Here is a 19,541-nt window from a genome sequence, read left to right on the forward strand (position 1 = left end):
AGGGGGCGGTAGTCCCCCTCATCGCAAATAAAATTTTTGGACTTGTGAGAGCTAAATATGACCCAAAGTCGATCATAAGGTAACGTGTAACCAACGCTTAAAAGTCTTTGTCTGCATTTCAATCCATTAAGGAGATGCAGCACTTTGAAATCAATTTTGATTGAAATAATCAACGCCAAATAGTGATTTTTGGCAAATTTGAGATAGGCCCTCGTTGCCATAGTAACGAGGGCCTTTAAGACTGAGCATGTCGATACAACGGCAATGGTCCAGTCAACATTTGCGCCAAGTTTGATCAGTATTTAAGGAGTTTTTATAGTGTTATTGCAATTTGAACTTGTAACGGGAGACTTTTCAATGAAAACGGCCATTTTTCACAAAATGCTTATGAAGTTAATGGGAAAAATATAAAAATACCTAGATAGTAACCTTGAAGTAATGGGTAAAATATTTGAATTATTGATAAATACCTAGATAGTAACCTTGAAGTAATTGGTAAAATATTTGAATTATTGATAAATACTTAGATAGTATAAGTAACCTTGAAGTAATGGGTAAAATATTTGAATAATTGATAAATACCTAGATAGTGACCTTAAGGTAATGGGTAAAATATTTGAATTATTGATAAAAACCTAGATAGTAACCTTGAAGTAATTGGTAAAATATTTGAATTATTGATAAATACCTAGATACGTGTATATAGAGATTTAAACATGCTTCTTAAAGCATTTTAAAAAATGGGATGTGTTAAATGAAGATTATTTACTTTGAATAAAACAATGTGAGGAACTGTTTGTAGAAAACAATCCTGATTTTAAAACGTTTGTAATACATTTTTATTATTAAAGATTTAAAGATTCAAAGATATTTGCCATAAATTATATTTTGGCTTATATAAAATACGCCGATTATTTTCTTTAAAATACTTCTTTTATCATTTTCTAATAGCATGCACAGTTATGTAGTTATGCTTGAAAACTCTAAATTTATCGTGCAGACATTATTGCACCACAAGTAAATCCAACAAGTTCATGTAAATCTTGCTGAAAAGCGCAGATATTGAATGTATTATTATTTCATCAAACAATTAACCTTAAATAATTTATACTAATTAGGTATCCCTTAAATTGTGTTTTTACAGAACCTTGTCCACCAGGGTTTTACTTGGACTCTGAATCGGGGAATTGTGAGGCTTGTAAGATAGGGGAATATAATGCCCGTGAAGGGGCCATCAAATGCAATCTTTGTGAAAACGGCTACAGTACTTTAGCAAAGGGTGCCAAAGACATTCGTAAATGTATAAGTGAGTCAACTTCCTGTTTCATTATTTATATCTTATTTTAAAACAAAATTTACTTTTTTAAACTTTAGATTTATGCTACAAAAATCTGGAGAAAGTGTGATCCTTCGAAAGCATCTATCACAATAGAATTAAATAGAATTGCAGGCTCGGTGTATCGCCATTCCAGCGTTGTCTGTGCCATGTGGAGGCCGTAAAAATTGCCCCGTACATAACATAAGTGATGTTATTTTTTCGATCCTTGAAGATCTTTCAGCACAACATTATTGTAGTGTTTATAGTACTTACAGTTTTTACTTTTCGGCATTTTTCTAGTAATGTGGTTCCATAATTCCTACTTGAATAATGTTAAATTACCCTTAGGATATGTTGCCTGTTTCTTTTTAATTTTTCTTATACGTCTTATACCTATAGGTATGTGATATTTAGGTTTCATTAACTCTGATGCCCTTCAAAAACCCACTTTGTTTAGTTTTTCTTAAAAGTGTAACATCAAAGGTTCCGTGATAACCGCCGTATGAATATATCTGCGAATGTTTCTAAATTAAAAAAAAAAACTCACCATTTTCATGTTTAAATGTTGAATTCTGATTAAACCGGTGCTGGGGGAGTGGACAGTAGTTTACATTTGAAAATGACGTCCATCAGCATGCGCAATCAACCCAAGCCTTCAACATTTCAATTTTGTCTTTTTGGACTTTCTTTACGGATTCCTGTTTTATTTTTCGACTGAGCATTTACATGAGGCATAATAAAAAGCCACATTCCTCACGCCCCCTATCATCGGCAAGAGGGATACTCAATTTTCAACAATTTGAAGTGCTGGAATCAATGATCCCAAAAGACCAGAAATTATAGCAACACTGAAGGTAGTACGGAGAAACTTTTTACAGCTTCCAATCGGCATCTTCTATTGTGATGTATATAAAAGATATTGTTTGCCTTGTAGTTTTGTATAAAATTTAAATACTGAACCTAAATTATATAATTGCAAAATCGTATGAAAACATTTAATTTTATGAGTATTTACTTGATAGAGGCGTATTAAACTGACTTTGCAAATTATTATAGTAAACATCATAGTTACTATTATTTAATAGAAATAATTATCTTGTCCTGCTTTCACAATTCACATAAGTTATCATTACCATCCCTTGCATATTGCCGGCATGTTCTGCTTCGCTGCATATGGATACCAGAGTTTAAAATAGAAAAGTCCTGTCCGCCTATCACATGCCAAACTGCTGGTGGGATTTTCACCATAATTCACAGGATACATAGTTTTTGGAGACATTTGATTTTGTGACAAAAGCCCTTCTAGTTTTTTAATAATAATTTATTTTGATAATATAATTTTAATATTATTATATTTTATTATTGTCGACGCCGGTGAGCGGCGTCGTCTCTTATGGTCTTATGGAATGTTTTTTTTATTTTGGCCTATGGAAAGAGCAGTTATTATTATCAGTTGATGTCATGTTGCGTTAATTAGTTTTATTTTGATTCGTAAAAATCAAGTAAACAAATATGTTGTTATATTTGTATTTAATAACGTCGTGTAAAAAGCATGTGTATTGTGATATTATTTTCACGAAATTGCAGACTCAGTTTAACATCTTGTCCTTTAGTAGTATTGGCAATACTAAAACCCAGATTTCGAATATCGTTGTGGTCTACATTGATACCGTAATCTTGTTCATTAATTTATATATTTTCAAAATTTTCCTACAAGAAGAACGTTCACCTGCAAATGAGTATTAGGATAGGAATTGAACTGTTGTAAACGATTATCCTATTGATTTTATCCATATTACGTTAATCTATTGCACAGAATGATTGTTTTTACAAAGTGTAGCAGTATCCGGATGTTGAAAGCTATCCGATTTTCTGCAATTAATGCTGTCACATGACCATCTAACTTTTTATGAATACTTTCCACCATTACTTTGCATGGCCTAATAAAACTGAGCCTGCAACATTTCATAATTTTGCTGTTTAAGGTGTTCTTTTGGGTTTCAGGTTTTCTGTATTTTAAGTTTTTTTTCTTATTTGTTTAATTAAGAATTAATCTCCTTGTTAATTTAAAAATCTAAAAGTATCATCACGGTTTAGAACTGTTCACTATTTAGGGGAGAAAATGTGTAAGCGGCCAGATAGCTCAATCGCTACAGCCGCGGTACACTATTCTGTGGGTCACAGGTTCGAGTTTTGGTCAAGCTGAAAGTTTTTCTCATCCTGTGACTGCATATAACCCTGAGTGTAATTCTCTCTGCTCTGTAAACATAAAAAATTTAAGGACACAAATCAATATAGTGGGAAATATGTTGTGGTTTAAAAGAGAAAATTTGTAGCCGGCCTGATAGCTCAGTTGGTCCTCTGACAGTCATGGGTTCGAATCATGGTCAGGCAGTTTCAGTCAGGGTTTAGAAGTGGTTTTTCAACTGACAAATGTTTGATTCATGTAACAGATTGTTTTAAATTTGAAATAAACAAAGGCAGTATTGCATGATGCTTTTAGATCTACAAAAGGCATTTGATACAGTTGATCACACTATACTGCACATGAAGTTCTTCTTCTTCTTCTTCATGAAACTTCAAGCATCTGCCATAGGTAATGATATTCTTACATGGTTCAAGTCTTATCTCTGATAGACAGCAGCTGGTGGATGTGGCTGGTACTCATTCTACTAGAGTCTAGACAGAGTCTATTCTTTTGGGTTCAACTTTCAACTTAAACAGGGTCCTAGCCTCCAGGTCACATGTAATTGTACTTCTATAAAGTACACATCTTTTGTTAAGCATTTAGGTGCAAAACTTGATCAAATTTTTTTGGTGTCGCATTTGATGCTTTGCATCAATGCTTTTCTTGTTATTTATAACTTGTTTACAATCTTTCTTCGATACATTTTACTAAAAGGTTAAGCTTATGTTTATTCGATTAAAAAAATCATATCATATTTGTTTGAAACATTATTAAATCACAAACCGTATTACATGTAGACCAAATTGAATTTTTTAAAAATATTACAGAATTATGCAGCCCCGGCTATTTCTCCAGTACTACAATGGAGGAATGTTCAGCTTGTCCATTTGGCACTTACCAAACGGAAAAGGGTCAATCTAGATGTCTCTCATGTCCTGTTGGTACAACAACTAATAAAACGAGCAGAACATCCGCAGATGATTGTGTCTACTTTGATGTGTTCGCAAATGGTTTAGCTGAAAGGACTATTATTGGTTCTTTCACAGCAAATCAGACACAAGTTTTGACAATGTCTGTTTGGCTTAAGGCACATAATGAGATACATAAAAATACGACAATCGTCATTGGTGATTCCAACGGTGATATTATAAATCTTCGAGTAGCAAGTGAGATCTCGATACAAGTTGAATCAGGGTACGAGTCTAAGATTACAAATTACTTGGTTGTTGAAAGTGTCACTATTTGTTTTTATTGTCAAAAGTGTTTGCTTGATCTTCGCTGTGAATGTGTCAGTTTCATTTTGCAAAAATATTAGAGATTTACGTTGTTTTCATCATAGGCGGAATTGTTAAAAATATAAAATCAATCTTGAAATTAAAGTAGTACAGAATAAGACACATAATAAGGGAATACTTTTTGTATAGAAGTATTATTAAAAAAACAATACATTCCAAGTACTTAACCTTATTTCTTTTATATTTTAATCACTTTTATTGCCTTTAATATTTTCATCACCTAAACTAGTAAGTATTTTTTATAGCTGCACGTATATTTTATAATAAAAAAGCAGTATTTTTTAAAACAAATGTAATAAGTTCATATTCCTATTTTCAGCAACGTTGTTTTGACTATGGGAAGGTTGTCATACAATTACTGGACACACATTATTTGTGAAATTGATATAGTCTCTGGCACTTTTCGATTATATGTCGCAGGGTCATTGGAAGTTGACGAGGTGGGAATTACAATTGAACTGTCACGCACAGTGTCTGATGGCCAGTGTTGCTTGAATTTAAGTTGCTTGAATTTCTATGGTACTTACCTAATAATTTAGAGCTTTTGGGGTTTAACATGGATGTCAACAACTATAATGATGCTGGTCAAACAACGTACTCATGTATTTTAAAGGCTACGTTTATATTAATAAAATCATATTTGCGATAAAGAGTATTTTATTATCTAATGACAAGGAGATTCTTCGAGTATATCTGACATAAAACTCGATAACATTTCAATTAATAATTTGTTTGAAAAAAATAATTCGAACTTTGGACACGTTCATTTCGTTTTTAAGATAATTTTGTTTGTTCATTCCAAACACAATATGTAGGAAAAAATATACATTCTGCCATACCACTGTTACAGTTTGAATTTACTATTTGATGTCTTTAAATGCTAAAGAAAAGGCAGTTTCAAATCCTAACACATAGGTTCGCATAAATTCATATATACAATTGAGTTAAAGCAAACATTTACCGACTGTTGAGAAAACAATAGTACAAAATCATGTATTATTTACATTCGACTTAGAAAGCTATTCTGCACTTTGTGTTTGTCAAGCAAAGCCTTTGTCATGTAAAATTTCTAAAACAAATACCTTCTAAATAATTAAGTTTTTATTGCAATGGAATATTGTATCTTTAAATTTAAAATTTTTATTTATATAACTTCAGGGTTGTACGTGTCAGGACTAGTCCTTTATGGCCGTGCACTTACTGAAGATGACATTAAGTCATTGTCACGGACATGTACAATTACACACAGCGACGAAGTTTTTTCAATGTCAGGAATTTTGCCAAATGTCAGAAACGGCATTGCTATTATAACATCAACCGCATGTGAACGTAAAAATCCAATCGCATTTTTAGCATACTTAATGTTTACATACATATATATATATATATATATATATATATATATATATATATATATATATATATATATATATATATATATATATATATATATATATATATATATATATATATATATATATATATATATATATATATATATATAACAAAAAACACAGTCCATGGGTTAACTTATTCAATTATTTGCCACGACGTCACATTTGCCCTGATGATCATAAGAGAAACCGGTTGGCAATTAATTAGATAAGTTAACTCATGGACTGTGTTTTTTGTTTTATTTATATGTGACTTTTTCCGGCACTTGTTTTCATTTTTTGTATATATTATTATTATATATATAGAAATTTTGTAGTTCATGATTTCAGCCTATTCATATATTCAGACTGATTTACTGTTGAAATACGATACTCAGTAATCTTGTGTCAGTTAAACTGTCATAGATGAATAATTTTTAAATCTAGTGGACCGGTTGAAATAAATTATTATGAATATTGTTATGTTAATAAAATATCATTCTCAATGGCTGTACATGAACAAAGTCAAAGTCCTTAACGGAATGCGGACCCATTGCAAATTAGTTCAAATTGCCTGATATCATTGGATGATTACTTAGCAAAAAAGTACGAAATTTAGAACGTATTATCTAAGTATTATAAACTTTTTTAGCGCTTAATGCATGTGCTAACAACCCTTGTGGGAACCACACTTGCGTGAACATGGTGAACGAGTTCTCTTGCATTTGTCACGGAGGAATGACTGGTGCTATTTGTGATATACCACCGGATTACTGCATTTACAACCAGTGTGTTCAAGGCGATTGTCAGTCTGGCAGTGGAAAATATAGCTGTTCTTGTTATAAAGGATATAGCGGAGTGTTTTGTGATATACCTCCAGGTAGGAAGAGATGTGAAGCTGAGTTAATATGAGCTGTTTCACAACTTTCATCCGACAACGTCATCCATTTGATAAATTTTTTCATCCCTTCTTGTCCAGAATCATTATACAGTTCAGCCTGTGTTCTCAGTAGAAATTATTTTAATAAAATTGTTTTTTGTAATTGTTTTAAGTCAAAACTCATAATTTGTTTTACACAACTTTATATGAAAGATGTGTAGAACAATATAGCAATACAAATGCATTGCGCGATTGTTAATTCTTAAAAATGTACTGATAACATTTCTTACATTTCTTTACATTTTCTTTCTTTACATTTCTAAACATTTGTATACTATTTCTTGTTATCTTAAACAGTGAATGGAGGTTGGTCTCAATGGGGCGAATGGAGCGGCTGTGGCGTCACTTGTGGCGGCGGTCTTAATTCCAGATCAAGGCATTGTAGCAATCCACCTCCTTCTCCTTATGGCAATGATTGTAAAGGAAGTGACACAGAATTGATTACGTGTAATGACCAAGCATGTCAAAGTATGTTTAATTTTGTTTTAACTTTGAAAACTGTGAACATAATGATGTCCAAGATTTATTATATACCCTACTCAAGATGATAACTTTGTAATATAACACTCAAGTACTGTCTTCGTGTCCAATTTAAAATGTAAGAAAAGTACAAAATACATTTTAAATTACTGAATATTTGGAAAATTATCTACAAATAAATTTAACGCACGTTTTAACTATTATTGGTTCATATAAAGTTGCATTGTGTGTATCCAAACTAACCTTTTTTCCGCTATTGTTTTCCTTTTTATATCTTACGCCAAGTAAATGATCCAATGGGGACACGACGGAAATGCTTCAAATTATTCATTCATCTCATTTTACCTTTTATGATCATACTAAATTAGGAGTCAGCGGCATTTTTCTGTTTTATATACAGCTTTTAAATGTCAATCTTAACATTCTTCAATTATCAACCAATCGTAATTTTAACAGACATTTGATCAGTTTAACTTTACAATGGAAAACTAAAATAATGTCAACCTAATGTTATATTACTTTTTTGTTGTAAGCAAAGAGTATAATCATATATTTTTTTCATTTCTGTCAAACCCGTCAACTAAAATAAAAAACAACGTTTTAGTGTAAACACAATTGTGACTATATTTTTCAGCTTGTCCAGTGCTTAAAAGTAGATATGGTGCAGTAGTTAACTGCCACAATGTGTCAGCTTTTTTGCAGACATGTAACATGACATGTATTCCTGGTCGAGCTTTAAGCAATGGACAAACAAACTTTCTTGAATATACATGTGGTGATTCAACAGGGCATAAATGGCTTCCAACTGAAAAACTCCCAGAATGTGTTGGTACGTGAAATTACTTGTTCTCTAGAGCTCGAAACTCTATTTCTATTAGTGACAATATTTCGAACAGTACGTCGAAATTAGAATTCGTATGACCATATTACACATGAAAGCAAAATTGAAGCTTTTTATTCTAAAATGATATTATAATAACTTTAAAAACGTCGGAAGGAGATATGCATATGGAGTTATTGATTTCATCGATAAACGTCTAAGTTAATCGATTTTTGTTTTCTTCACATGTTTCTTTCGATTACCAGCAAATTGGACTGTATAACATAAAGTTGGCGTACGGTTATTTGTTATAAGATTTACTGCTTATTTTTAAAAGATACTAAGATTATAGACGAGCAATTTATTTGTTTATAAAAGTATTAAATGTAAAAAGAAAGTTAAGTTATATAAGTCTACAATAAAAACATTTATAACTTAATTATTTAGAGTTAAATCGACCAAATGTTTTGGGGACACTAGTAACTGTGGAGTACACACAGCCTATTTCCGTGTCGGCGCAAAACGATGTTACTGCGGCAGTTGAGAATAATTTATCTGGAGTTAATTGTATTTCTAATGAAGCATGTACAGTAACAACAACAGTTTCTACTAGTTACCAAAGTCATAATAGAACACCGTCAACAACATTAAAGGTGTATTTGTCAGTTAAACTGTCAGATACAGGCGATTTAGATGTGGCAGGTTATCTTTCTAATGGAACAGGTATAAATTAATGAAGCACATTTCGGTTCTTATTCTAACATGCTTTATGTGTACTTTGATTTATATAATTCCTAATTGACAATTATATACATTGACTATTATGACCAACTATATTTTATGTACTAGCTGACGAAATATCTGAGACTTTTAATGTTATTTATTTGATACTATATTCATATTGCATATATTTGTCTTTGTAAACTTTGTATTTTTTGAATGGCCGCTTTGATATGACAATTGCCCTGAATGAGTTAAAAAATATATCTTAAAATCGACCCAAGGCTTCATAAAATTGATGTTTCTCACACACACACACGGACGCACGCACGCACGCACGCACAAACACACGCGAACTTACACGCACCCAATCACATACACACACACACACACACACACACACCTTGTATGTCTCTAACGCATTGAAACAGTTGTGTTTATGTTAATGTAATTTGTTTATTGCTTATGTCTGTAGCTGTGTAGATCCTTATACGTAATACTTTCGTGTAAATTTAAGACAAATTCAAAACAAGTATCGCATAAATGTATGCGCAGTGGAGTTTCCCAGAACTTGATTGTTAAGAATATGATGATTATGCCTAATCTATTCAAGTCACAATGAAGGGCTATTTCATCAACAATGGTTTCTATAGTAACGTATTATTTCAGTAAGCACCAAATGACAGTTCGTAGCATATCAAATTTTGAAATACATGTATATGCTCATAATGGTTTAGATTGCAGCTTCTGTTATCAATTAATTTATCTAGAGGCTTCTGCCATGCAAGAGTTACTTCATGCGCTTGGATCAATTAACGACGCCATTGAATATATGCAAAACGACACAGAATCAATATTTCAAGTTTCTGTCAACGGTGTCGATTATACACTTGAAAACACTACATTAGATTTTGTAGGCACTGTTTCGTGTCCAAATGGGTACGCAGGTGCGGATGGCCTATGTGGTACGACATGTTTCTCTTTAATACCCTGACTTTAAATCAATTTAAAAGTATTTGGCTTGTCCTGATATGCTTTTCAATATTTCGTCTTTATATTTTTGTTAAAATGATGTTTTTTCATCTAAAGAAACACTAGTTAGATTCGCAAGATTTTTTCTAGCTGTATGCTATAAATTCTGACACTTTGTATTTACAATTATGTTGTAAAAATTATTTCCAGAATAGAAAAAGAATTATTTTTAAAATTGACGTGCATAATGTAAATTGAAAATTAATATATATCAATACAAAAAGTTTATTATTTAACAAATTACTGTACATTGTATTTTCGTATGCTTGTAAAAAGTGATATTTTTTATACTGTTTTTGTTTCGAGTTAATTATTTTTATTTCTAAAGAATATATTATATCAATAGAATAAACATGATGTGTTTTTTTCTTTTCTCACGGATGCCAAATTTGTAATTGCAATATTGTTTTCTTTTTCTTTTCTTAAATCACCAGCACAGTGTCCAGTGGGAACATATCTTGTTGACTTCGAGTGTATAAATTGCGAAATTGGATCGTATCAACCTTTGACTGGACAGACTGAGTGCTTTTCTTGTCCATCCGGGAATACCACAGCCACATTTGGATCTTCGGATATATCTGAATGTTCTGGTAGTTAATTTCTAATTTTAAAGAATAATACAAATATGTTATTTACATCATTAATCCATTTACAAATGGAATATACATGAAATAAGAACTATGCAAAATATACATAAATATAAATATGATGGAAGCTGTCACACTAACACTGTGCTATATTAATTTGCATAAAGCTTCTGACGCTGATCACGAAACAATATGGATTCAAAGTGAGTTATCGCTTAATAAAACACTTACTGACTTTGTTATTCTATAAAAGACAAGAGTCATACTAGTTGCAAAAGTTATGATGAGGAAAAGTTCCTTGTTTAGATTGCATATAAATGGTGTTTACAATGTACAACATGCGTCAAATCTATTTTATCAATATCTTATAAACCTAATGGCAAAAACAGATTTGTAGGAAGTCTTAGTCCAAAATAGTTTTTATTCTTAATTACAGTGAAAATATCAAATGAAACGGATTCTCATCATGATGATGACAGTGATGACGACACAAAACAAGTCGACACGGACAATTACACAAGTAAGTGCAATATTTGATTCATTTTATTTTTATTATAATGTGTAGTGAAAAAGTTTTTTTTTTGTAAATAGCCTCAAATATATTGCATTAATTAATGTTAGAGTTCTACAGTTTTCGTCGTCTTGAATATATACATATATTTGTTTATTACATCTTTTCCCGTAAATTCTGAAACTTTAACAAATGACAAATTAACTTGAACAGTAAAAGGGAATGAAGCGTCACAAATATAATTTATTTGCATTCTTTCACACACGTTGAAATACTGCAAAAGAGTTACCTAGATTTTATCAAATTTCTTTAAAAAAAAGTATTTTTTATCAAATATGAGCATAGTATATATTTAAATTGACTGATCTTATCTATCTAACGTGAAACAAAGAAATATCCTCTATATTTTATTATAATCTTTATTTTCATTAAAACATGTTAAAACTGATAAATTAAAAGATAAGAATACATAAACATACTATACTATTCAATATGATTTTATAATACCTTTTAACATATTTACTGTATGTAATGTCTTTAAAAAACTAATCTAACATGAAATGTTTGAACATTTTAGTTATTTCGGTCTGAAAAAAATATGACAGTTTTAATTTTAGTTATTATGATTTAAATATAGAAATATCTTTTGCTTTTAAACTTTGTTTTTGCAGCTGTTACTATTATTGTCGTCACCTGTGTAGTTGTTGTTTTAGTAGTACTTATCGTGGGCAGCTCTTGTCTGAGGAAACACCTTAAAAGGTTGGTATATTTTATGTTTTTAGTGAATTGTTTCTTGTTATTATCAAATAATGATCAGAGTAAAGATGTGCATAGATTAAATATACTGGATATGATACCATTGTATCATAGACAAAAATTCAACATTGTAAGAATTCTTATATTGACTCACATTGTTAAGATGTAACAGCATGAAATTGAATATTAAATGGTCAGTAATCGTCCATTTTGTTTGTTTTGGATGTCATTGAAAGAATATCAAAAGTTTTGTTTTATATTCTTAAAATATATTTTTAAAATGTTTTAGTTTTAGCCAACTGATTTACAATAAGACAGTTATGACGATATATAGTGAAAATACAGTTGTACTTCTTTGTGCCATTAATTTTCAAATGTCACAAATCAGGTGTTTTTGGAACCTGTATATATTTGTTATTATAAAGTTGAGAAGTCGCCATATGACCAAAAATAAATGAAACATGTTAAATGAAACGATGATTATTGGCGACGCCGGTGAGCGGCGGCGTCTTTTATGGAATGCTTCATTTTTAAGCACATGGTAGGAGCTGTTATTATAAGCAGGTAATGTCCTGTTGTGTTAATATTTAATTATTAAACCTTTCTGACTAACATCTTAGCTTTGATCCGTTCAAAAGCATAATAAGATCGACTGGTATGTAAACACGCTTAATCTATATTTTATCAGGAAACGGTGCATGACCTATGAAGTTTCAGGGAAGATCTCAGACGTAGGTACATGTATGATTCGCTCACTGTCTAGTCAATCCAACGATTGTTACGACACGCATTCGGACGCTATTCAGTGAATGAAAGGATTTTGACAGCCATTAATGACAACGTTATCTAAATTCTATTGATGCATTTAGTTTTCGACGAAAGAACGAACACGTCCTTATAATAGTATTGACTTACTAAATTCATTTAAAATATTTTGCAACAAGTATATAATGTGTCTCATTTTAACAGCGTTTTATGTTCGATTATGGAAAGTTTGGATTGGACAAAATCAAAAAGAAATCACAACAATTTCTTTTCAATAATTTAAGAACAAAATTCAAAATATAATATAGTTAATAATATAGATAATTATATACATGTAGAAGATAACAGATATGAAAATAGGCATGAGTACATCTGCTTGATCATAATAAGTTTCATTTAAAAAATTGTTTTTGTTTTTGTTTACCATTTATTTAACAGGTTCAGTTAAGACATTGGCTTTTTAATTTGTTCACAATTCATAAGTACAGTTTCAGTAAACAGATTGTTTTAAGATGATTTTTTTTGTTCATAATAACAGTTCACGTAGGTGATTGTGTTTTAATCTTGTTCATAATAACAGTTTCACTTAGTTGATTGTTTTTTTTTTGTTCATAATAACAGTTTCACTTAGGTGATTGTTTATTTTCTTGTTCGTACTTACAGTTTCACGTAGGTAATTGTGTTTTTTTCTTGTTCATAATAACAGTTTCACTAAGGTGATTGTTTTTTTTCTTGTTCAACATTCATAATAATAGTTTCAGTTAAGTGATTGTTTACTTGTTTTTCTTTTTCAAAATGTTTTCTTGTGGCTTTTATGTGTCAGCATAAATTATATTAAACTGTTGTACTAGGTGACGGATGAAAATAAATTTTGGAAGTAACGTTGATTTTAAAACATTTGCCTGCTTAGAGCAAGTACGATAAGTTGATTTAAAGGGATAGTAATAAATGAAAATTGATGCACAATAAATAACTAAATTTGTAAAATCCCACTGGAAATAATTTCAACTTCTAATATAGATGTTGCTAGATTATGTTGGCAATTTATATTTGCTTTTTAATACAAAGAAAATGTGGAAATGAGCTGTGAACATTTGATACGCCCGGCTTAATTAAAACAAGTAGAAGCTTCTGGAATTGGAGCATCTTTCTGTATCTGTATCTTGCACTATCCTCCAAAAATCTTAAATGACTAATACCCGTTTGGAGGACTCGCCCATATGGACAACCGTTGGCCAGTATAAATTAACTCAAATACGCACACAGTCTGTGCATTCCGTATCACAGGTCGCGATATTGTCCTGTACAATCACGTGATACCGGAAAACATCCAGGATGAAAGATTTTTTTTGTAGTATAATGAAAGAAGGTTTCTCTCGTTGGCGGAAAAGCAAATTGTTTATTTTCAGATCAAGAATGTTAAAATATGAACATTTTGATTTAATTTCATCTTTTTTAAACTATATAATGTTTTAAGGAGAGATTTGAAAAATTAGTAGGGCGGTAGTTTTTCTATTATCTGAAGGCCTGCTTTTTAATATAATCAGTATATAATATTTGTAGATTTGAGCTTGTTTACCTCTTAAATAGAATAAGTATACCATTTCAGCGTGTTTACCTCTTTAATGGAATTAGAATATATTACATTTAAATATAATGTTTCAGCTTGTTTACTTCTTTATTGAAATAAGAAAACATTGCTTTTAGATATATTTTTCAGCTTGTTTACTGTTTTAATGGAATTAGAATATACTAGTATTAATTTTAGATATTATGTTTTAAGCTTGTTTACATCTATTCAACAATAAGAATATATTACTGTTCGATATACTTAGTAGTGTTTTAGCTTGTTTACAATTTATTGTATATAAATAGAACTATAAGTTGTAGATTCCTTTAAAAATTTCTTATTAAATATGTCGAGCTTAATGTATATTGTATTGCTTTATTAAAATTCAGATCAGAACTACTGTCTTGTGTTTTCTTTGTCAGACCGAGTTTAAAAAAACAATATACTGGACATTTTGGTTATAAGAGTTAATTTTCTGAACTCCTATTCCTTCAATTGTTCTTCATATAATTCAAACTTATGTATGAAGACATTATTGAAGATCAGATTAAGGGTGAAGATAATAGATAATTTTTTGCCGTCTGCTTACGCATTTTTGTATGAAAATTTTTTGAAAGCAGAATCGGAAAGCTTTTTCCGGACCGGTTAAATCACAAGTATATAATTGCTCTGTAAAGCACTTTCATTAAGACATCTCATCAGACAAAGAGTTTGATTTGACACAGGCCATCAGGATGAAGGCCAATGCTTGTGACACTAAGATATGTACTGCGAATTATGTCCGAGTAGATTTCTATTCATTAACAATTTCACATTTATTGGCATTATACTCGAAATGTCAAAGGCTTATATTTAACAGAATAATATTATTATGTTTTAGTCCATGTTTTGTTAACCACACAAAAAATGAACTATCTGCTACAGATTGCGAACCTGCAGAAATCAAATCCATATGATTATGGTTGATCATTATGAAATTCATTTATATGTAATACAAATGATAAGATGTTTATTCGTTTGGATTAAATTGTTTCATATAATAATAATAATAGAATTATGAAAAACTTTGTGATAAATAGCTTACAAGATAATGAGCGGAAACCATACTAGCATTCAAGAACCCTGTGACCTTGACCTTAATACTAGTGACCCCAAAATCAATAGAGTCACTTACTAGTTATGACCAATCAGTATGTGAAATATTAAGACTTTGTGATCAAAAGTCTCCAAGATAATATGCGGAAACCGTTCTGACACGTAAGGTCGCTGTGACCTTGACTTTTGATCTAGGAACCCCAAAAGCAATACTGATACTCTGTTGCTTATGACCTATCACGATAAGAAATAGGAATTTTTGTGATAATTATCTTTCAAGATAATGAGCTAAAATCATTAAACCATTCGAAGGCCCTGTGACCCTGACCTTTGACCTGGTGACCCTTAAATTAATAGGGGGTATTAACTAGTTATGACTAATCAATATATGAAACATGAAGAAATTGTGATAAATAGTAACCAAGATAATAAGCAAAAATTATATTACTATTCAAGGCCCCTGTGACCTTGACCTTTGACCCTAACCCTAACCCTAACCCTAGAGTCACTTACTAGTTATGACCAATTAATATGTGAAGTATGAAGACTTTGTGATAAATTGTGACCAAAATAATGAGCAGAAACTATTCTAACATTTGAGGCCCCTGTGACTTTGACCTTTGATGTAGTTACCCAAAAATCAACAAGGGTCACCTACTAGTTATGACCAATCAATATGTAAACTATGTAGACTTTGTAATGAATACTTTTCATGATAATTAGCGAAAACCATTCAGACCTTTTAGGTCCCTGTGACCTTGACCTTTGACCTAATGACAATAAGATCAACAGGGGTCATTTACTTATTACAATCAACCAATATGTAAAATATGAAGACTTTGTGATAAAAGTACCCAAGATAATAAGCAGAAAGCATATTACCATTCAAGGCTCCTGTGACCTTTTCATTTGACCTAGTGACCCAAAAAGGGTTATCAACCTGATAAGACCAATCAACATGTGAAAAATGAAGACTTTGCGATGAATTGTCTCCAAGAGAATAAGCGGAAACTATTCTGACATTTTAGCCCATGTAACCTTGACCTTTGGCCTATTGCCCCCAAAATCAATAGGAGTCATCTACTAGTTATGACCAATCAATATGTGAAATATGAAAACTTTGAGATAAATGATAATCCAATGTAATATGTGTAAATCATATTACCATTCAAGGCTCCTGTGACCTTTGCCTTTTACCTAATGACCCAAAAGTCAAAAGGGGTCATCAACTAGTTATGTCCGATCAATATGAGAAATGTGAAAACTTTATGATGAATACTTTCAAGATAATCAGCGGAAACCAATTTGACATTTAAGCAACCTCTGACCTTGACCTTGACTTAGTAACTTTAAAATCAATGTGGGTCATTTATTAGTTATGGCCAATCAATATGTGAAATATGACTTTGTGATGAATACTTTTCAAGATTATCAGCGGAAACCATTTTGACATTAAAAGCCCCTGTGACTTGATCTTTGACCTAGTGACCCAAAAATCAAAGGGGTCATTTACTAGTTTTGCCCAGTCAACATGTGAAAAATGAAGATATTGCAATGAATTGTAACCAAGATAATGAGCGGAAACCAGTGTGATATTTGAGACCCCTGTGACCTTGACCTTTGACCTAGTGACCCAAAATCAATAGGGTTCATCTACTAGATATGTCCAATCAATATGTGAAATATGAAGACTTTATGATAAATAGTAACCAAGAGAAAAAGCGGAAATCATATTACCATTCAAGGCCATTGTGACCTTGACCTTCAACATAATGACCAAAAAATCAATATGGGTCATCTACTTGTTATCACTAATCAATATTTAAAATATGAAGTTTTTGTGATTAATTCTTTTCAAGATAATCAGCCAAAAACATTCTGACATTTAAGCTCCCTGTGACCTTGACCTTTGACCTAGTGACTTTAAAATCCACAGGGGTCATCTACTAGTTACGATCAATCACTATGTGAAATATTAAGATTTTGTGATAAATACTTTTTAAGATAATCAGCGGAAACAATTCTGACATTTGAGGGCCCTGTAACCTTTGACCTAGTGACCCTAAAACCAATAGTGATCATCTACTAGTTATGACCAATCAATATGTGAAATATGAAGTTTAATTGATAAATTATTTTCAAGTTAATCAGCCAAAACCATTCTGACATTTAAGTTCCTTGTGACCTTGACCTTTGATCCAGTGACTTTAAAATCTACAGGGGTCATCTACTAATTATGACCAATCACTATGTGAAATATGACGACTTTGTGATGAATACTTTTCAATATAATAAGCGGAAACCATTTTTACATTTAAAGCCCCTTTGACCTTCACCTTTGAACTAGTGACCGCAAAATCAAAAGGTTTCATCTACTCGTTATGATCAATCAATATGTGAAATTTTGTTTGTTTGTTTGTTTTTTGGTTTAACGTCACACCGACACAATATAGGTCATATCGCGACGTTCCAGCTTAACTGGTGGAGGAAGACCTCAGATGCCCTTCCGTGCATATTTCAAGCACGAACGGGCACCTGAGTAGTACCACCGACGTTCCGTAAGCTAGCTGGATAGCTTCCTCGCATGAAAGAATCCAAAGTCCCTGTCGGGATTCGAACCCACAGCAGTGAGGGGCAAGTGATTTGAAGTCAACTACCTTAACCACTCGACCACGGACGCCCCACAATATGTGAAATATGAAGACTTTGTGATAAACACTTTTCAAAATAATCAGCGGAATCATTTCTGACATTTGAGGCCCATGTGACATTTGACCTAGTAACCACAAAATCAATAGGGGTCATCTACTCGTTATGATCAATCAATATGTGAAATATGAAGACTTTGTGATAAATACTTTTCAAAATAATCAGCGGTATTATTTCTGACATTTGAGGCCCGTGTGACATTTGACCTAGTAACCTCAAAATCAATAGGGGTCATCTACTCGTTATGATCAATCAATATGTGAAATATGAAGACTTTGTGATAAATACTTTTCAAGTTAGTCAGCAGAAGCAATTCTGACATTTGAGGCCCCTGTGACCTTTGACCTAGTGACCCCAAATTAAATAGGGATCATCTACTAGTAATGACCAATCAATAATTTAAATCAAATATGACGACTTTGTGATGAACACTTTATAAGATGATCAGCGGAAACCATTTTGACTTTTAAAGCCCCTGTGACTTTGACCTTTGACCCCAGTAAACTTAAAATCAATAGAGGTCCATCCATTAGTTATGACCAATAAATAAATAAAATAAATTTTGAATCATTTTTAACATTTAGGAAAATCATTCTGGAAAAGCAGAGTGGTCGAATGATCTTAAATTTTGCACACCAGTTATTTGTCTAGACCTCCATCAAATGGAACAAAATTCAAATATATTTCCAGTCATGTCAAAAAATCTCAGTGTAGTCACTTTAAAGCTTGTCTCTTGGGCAAGTTATTTTATTACTGAATGCTTCATCAATTAGGCTTATATGAAAATTAAGAGGCAAGCTTTTGTGAGGACGGAATGTTTATTGGCGTTGTCCACAATATCTTTAAGTGTCTAGTAAACATCTCCCTTAATATATCAACATTATTATAACTTTTTGATTTAATTAATGAAATACTAGCAAGTTATTTTGATTTTACCTCACTTGCTAAGAAAATTGTAAAATATATAAAATCATTATTGACTCAATTTCCTTGACTACCCAGTACTGATGTCATTACATATCAATTTCTCCCAGTAAAGCTCAATCCCTGAATACCAGGGTACACATACTACAGGCGATTATTATAACCAAACTTCGACTATTGTTGCATAATTTTATTATCATATAATACATAGAAAACAATATTTTATTAGCATTGAACATTAATTATTAAACAATGGAATATGTTATAAAAAATGGGGAAGAAAGCATATTTCCCATTGTGAATGGGTCTGGTTATCTGACCTGTGGTAACACTAGGACAAGAGGGCCATGATGGCCCTATATCGCTCACCTTAAGGAATAGATCTTTACTGGATTTTTCTTATTTAAAACAAGCAACAGGTTTATAAAATTCTTTAATGTTAGTTAAAGGTTAGTGTA

General features: G+C 31.5%; 1 protein-coding gene across 1 annotated transcript in view; it reads left to right on the forward strand.

The window, feature by feature from the left end:
• The window catches only part of LOC132729006 (uncharacterized), a gene marked incomplete at its 5' end in the record, with an annotated part of 37,278 nt that extends 22,527 nt beyond the window's left edge, over nt 1–14,751 (forward strand). Inside the window, 13 exons of the mRNA XM_060714730.1 lie at nt 1,145–1,306; nt 4,334–4,700; nt 5,121–5,320; nt 5,900–6,130; nt 6,827–7,054; nt 7,412–7,582; nt 8,229–8,423; nt 8,862–9,137; nt 9,905–10,099; nt 10,601–10,756; nt 11,190–11,273; nt 11,936–12,023; nt 12,709–14,751. Coding sequence (XP_060570713.1) covers nt 1,145–1,306; nt 4,334–4,700; nt 5,121–5,320; nt 5,900–6,130; nt 6,827–7,054; nt 7,412–7,582; nt 8,229–8,423; nt 8,862–9,137; nt 9,905–10,099; nt 10,601–10,756; nt 11,190–11,273; nt 11,936–12,023; nt 12,709–12,829 — 2,474 coding nt within the window. The remainder of the gene's footprint in view (nt 1–1,144; nt 1,307–4,333; nt 4,701–5,120; nt 5,321–5,899; nt 6,131–6,826; nt 7,055–7,411; nt 7,583–8,228; nt 8,424–8,861; nt 9,138–9,904; nt 10,100–10,600; nt 10,757–11,189; nt 11,274–11,935; nt 12,024–12,708) is intronic.
• Between the last annotated feature and the right edge of the window lie 4,790 nt (nt 14,752–19,541).

The sequence above is a fragment of the Ruditapes philippinarum genome, unplaced genomic scaffold, assembly GCF_026571515.1.
Source record: "Ruditapes philippinarum isolate M1 unplaced genomic scaffold, ASM2657151v2 ctg13715_1_1_1_1, whole genome shotgun sequence".
Classification (NCBI taxonomy): domain Eukaryota; kingdom Metazoa; phylum Mollusca; class Bivalvia; order Venerida; family Veneridae; genus Ruditapes; species Ruditapes philippinarum.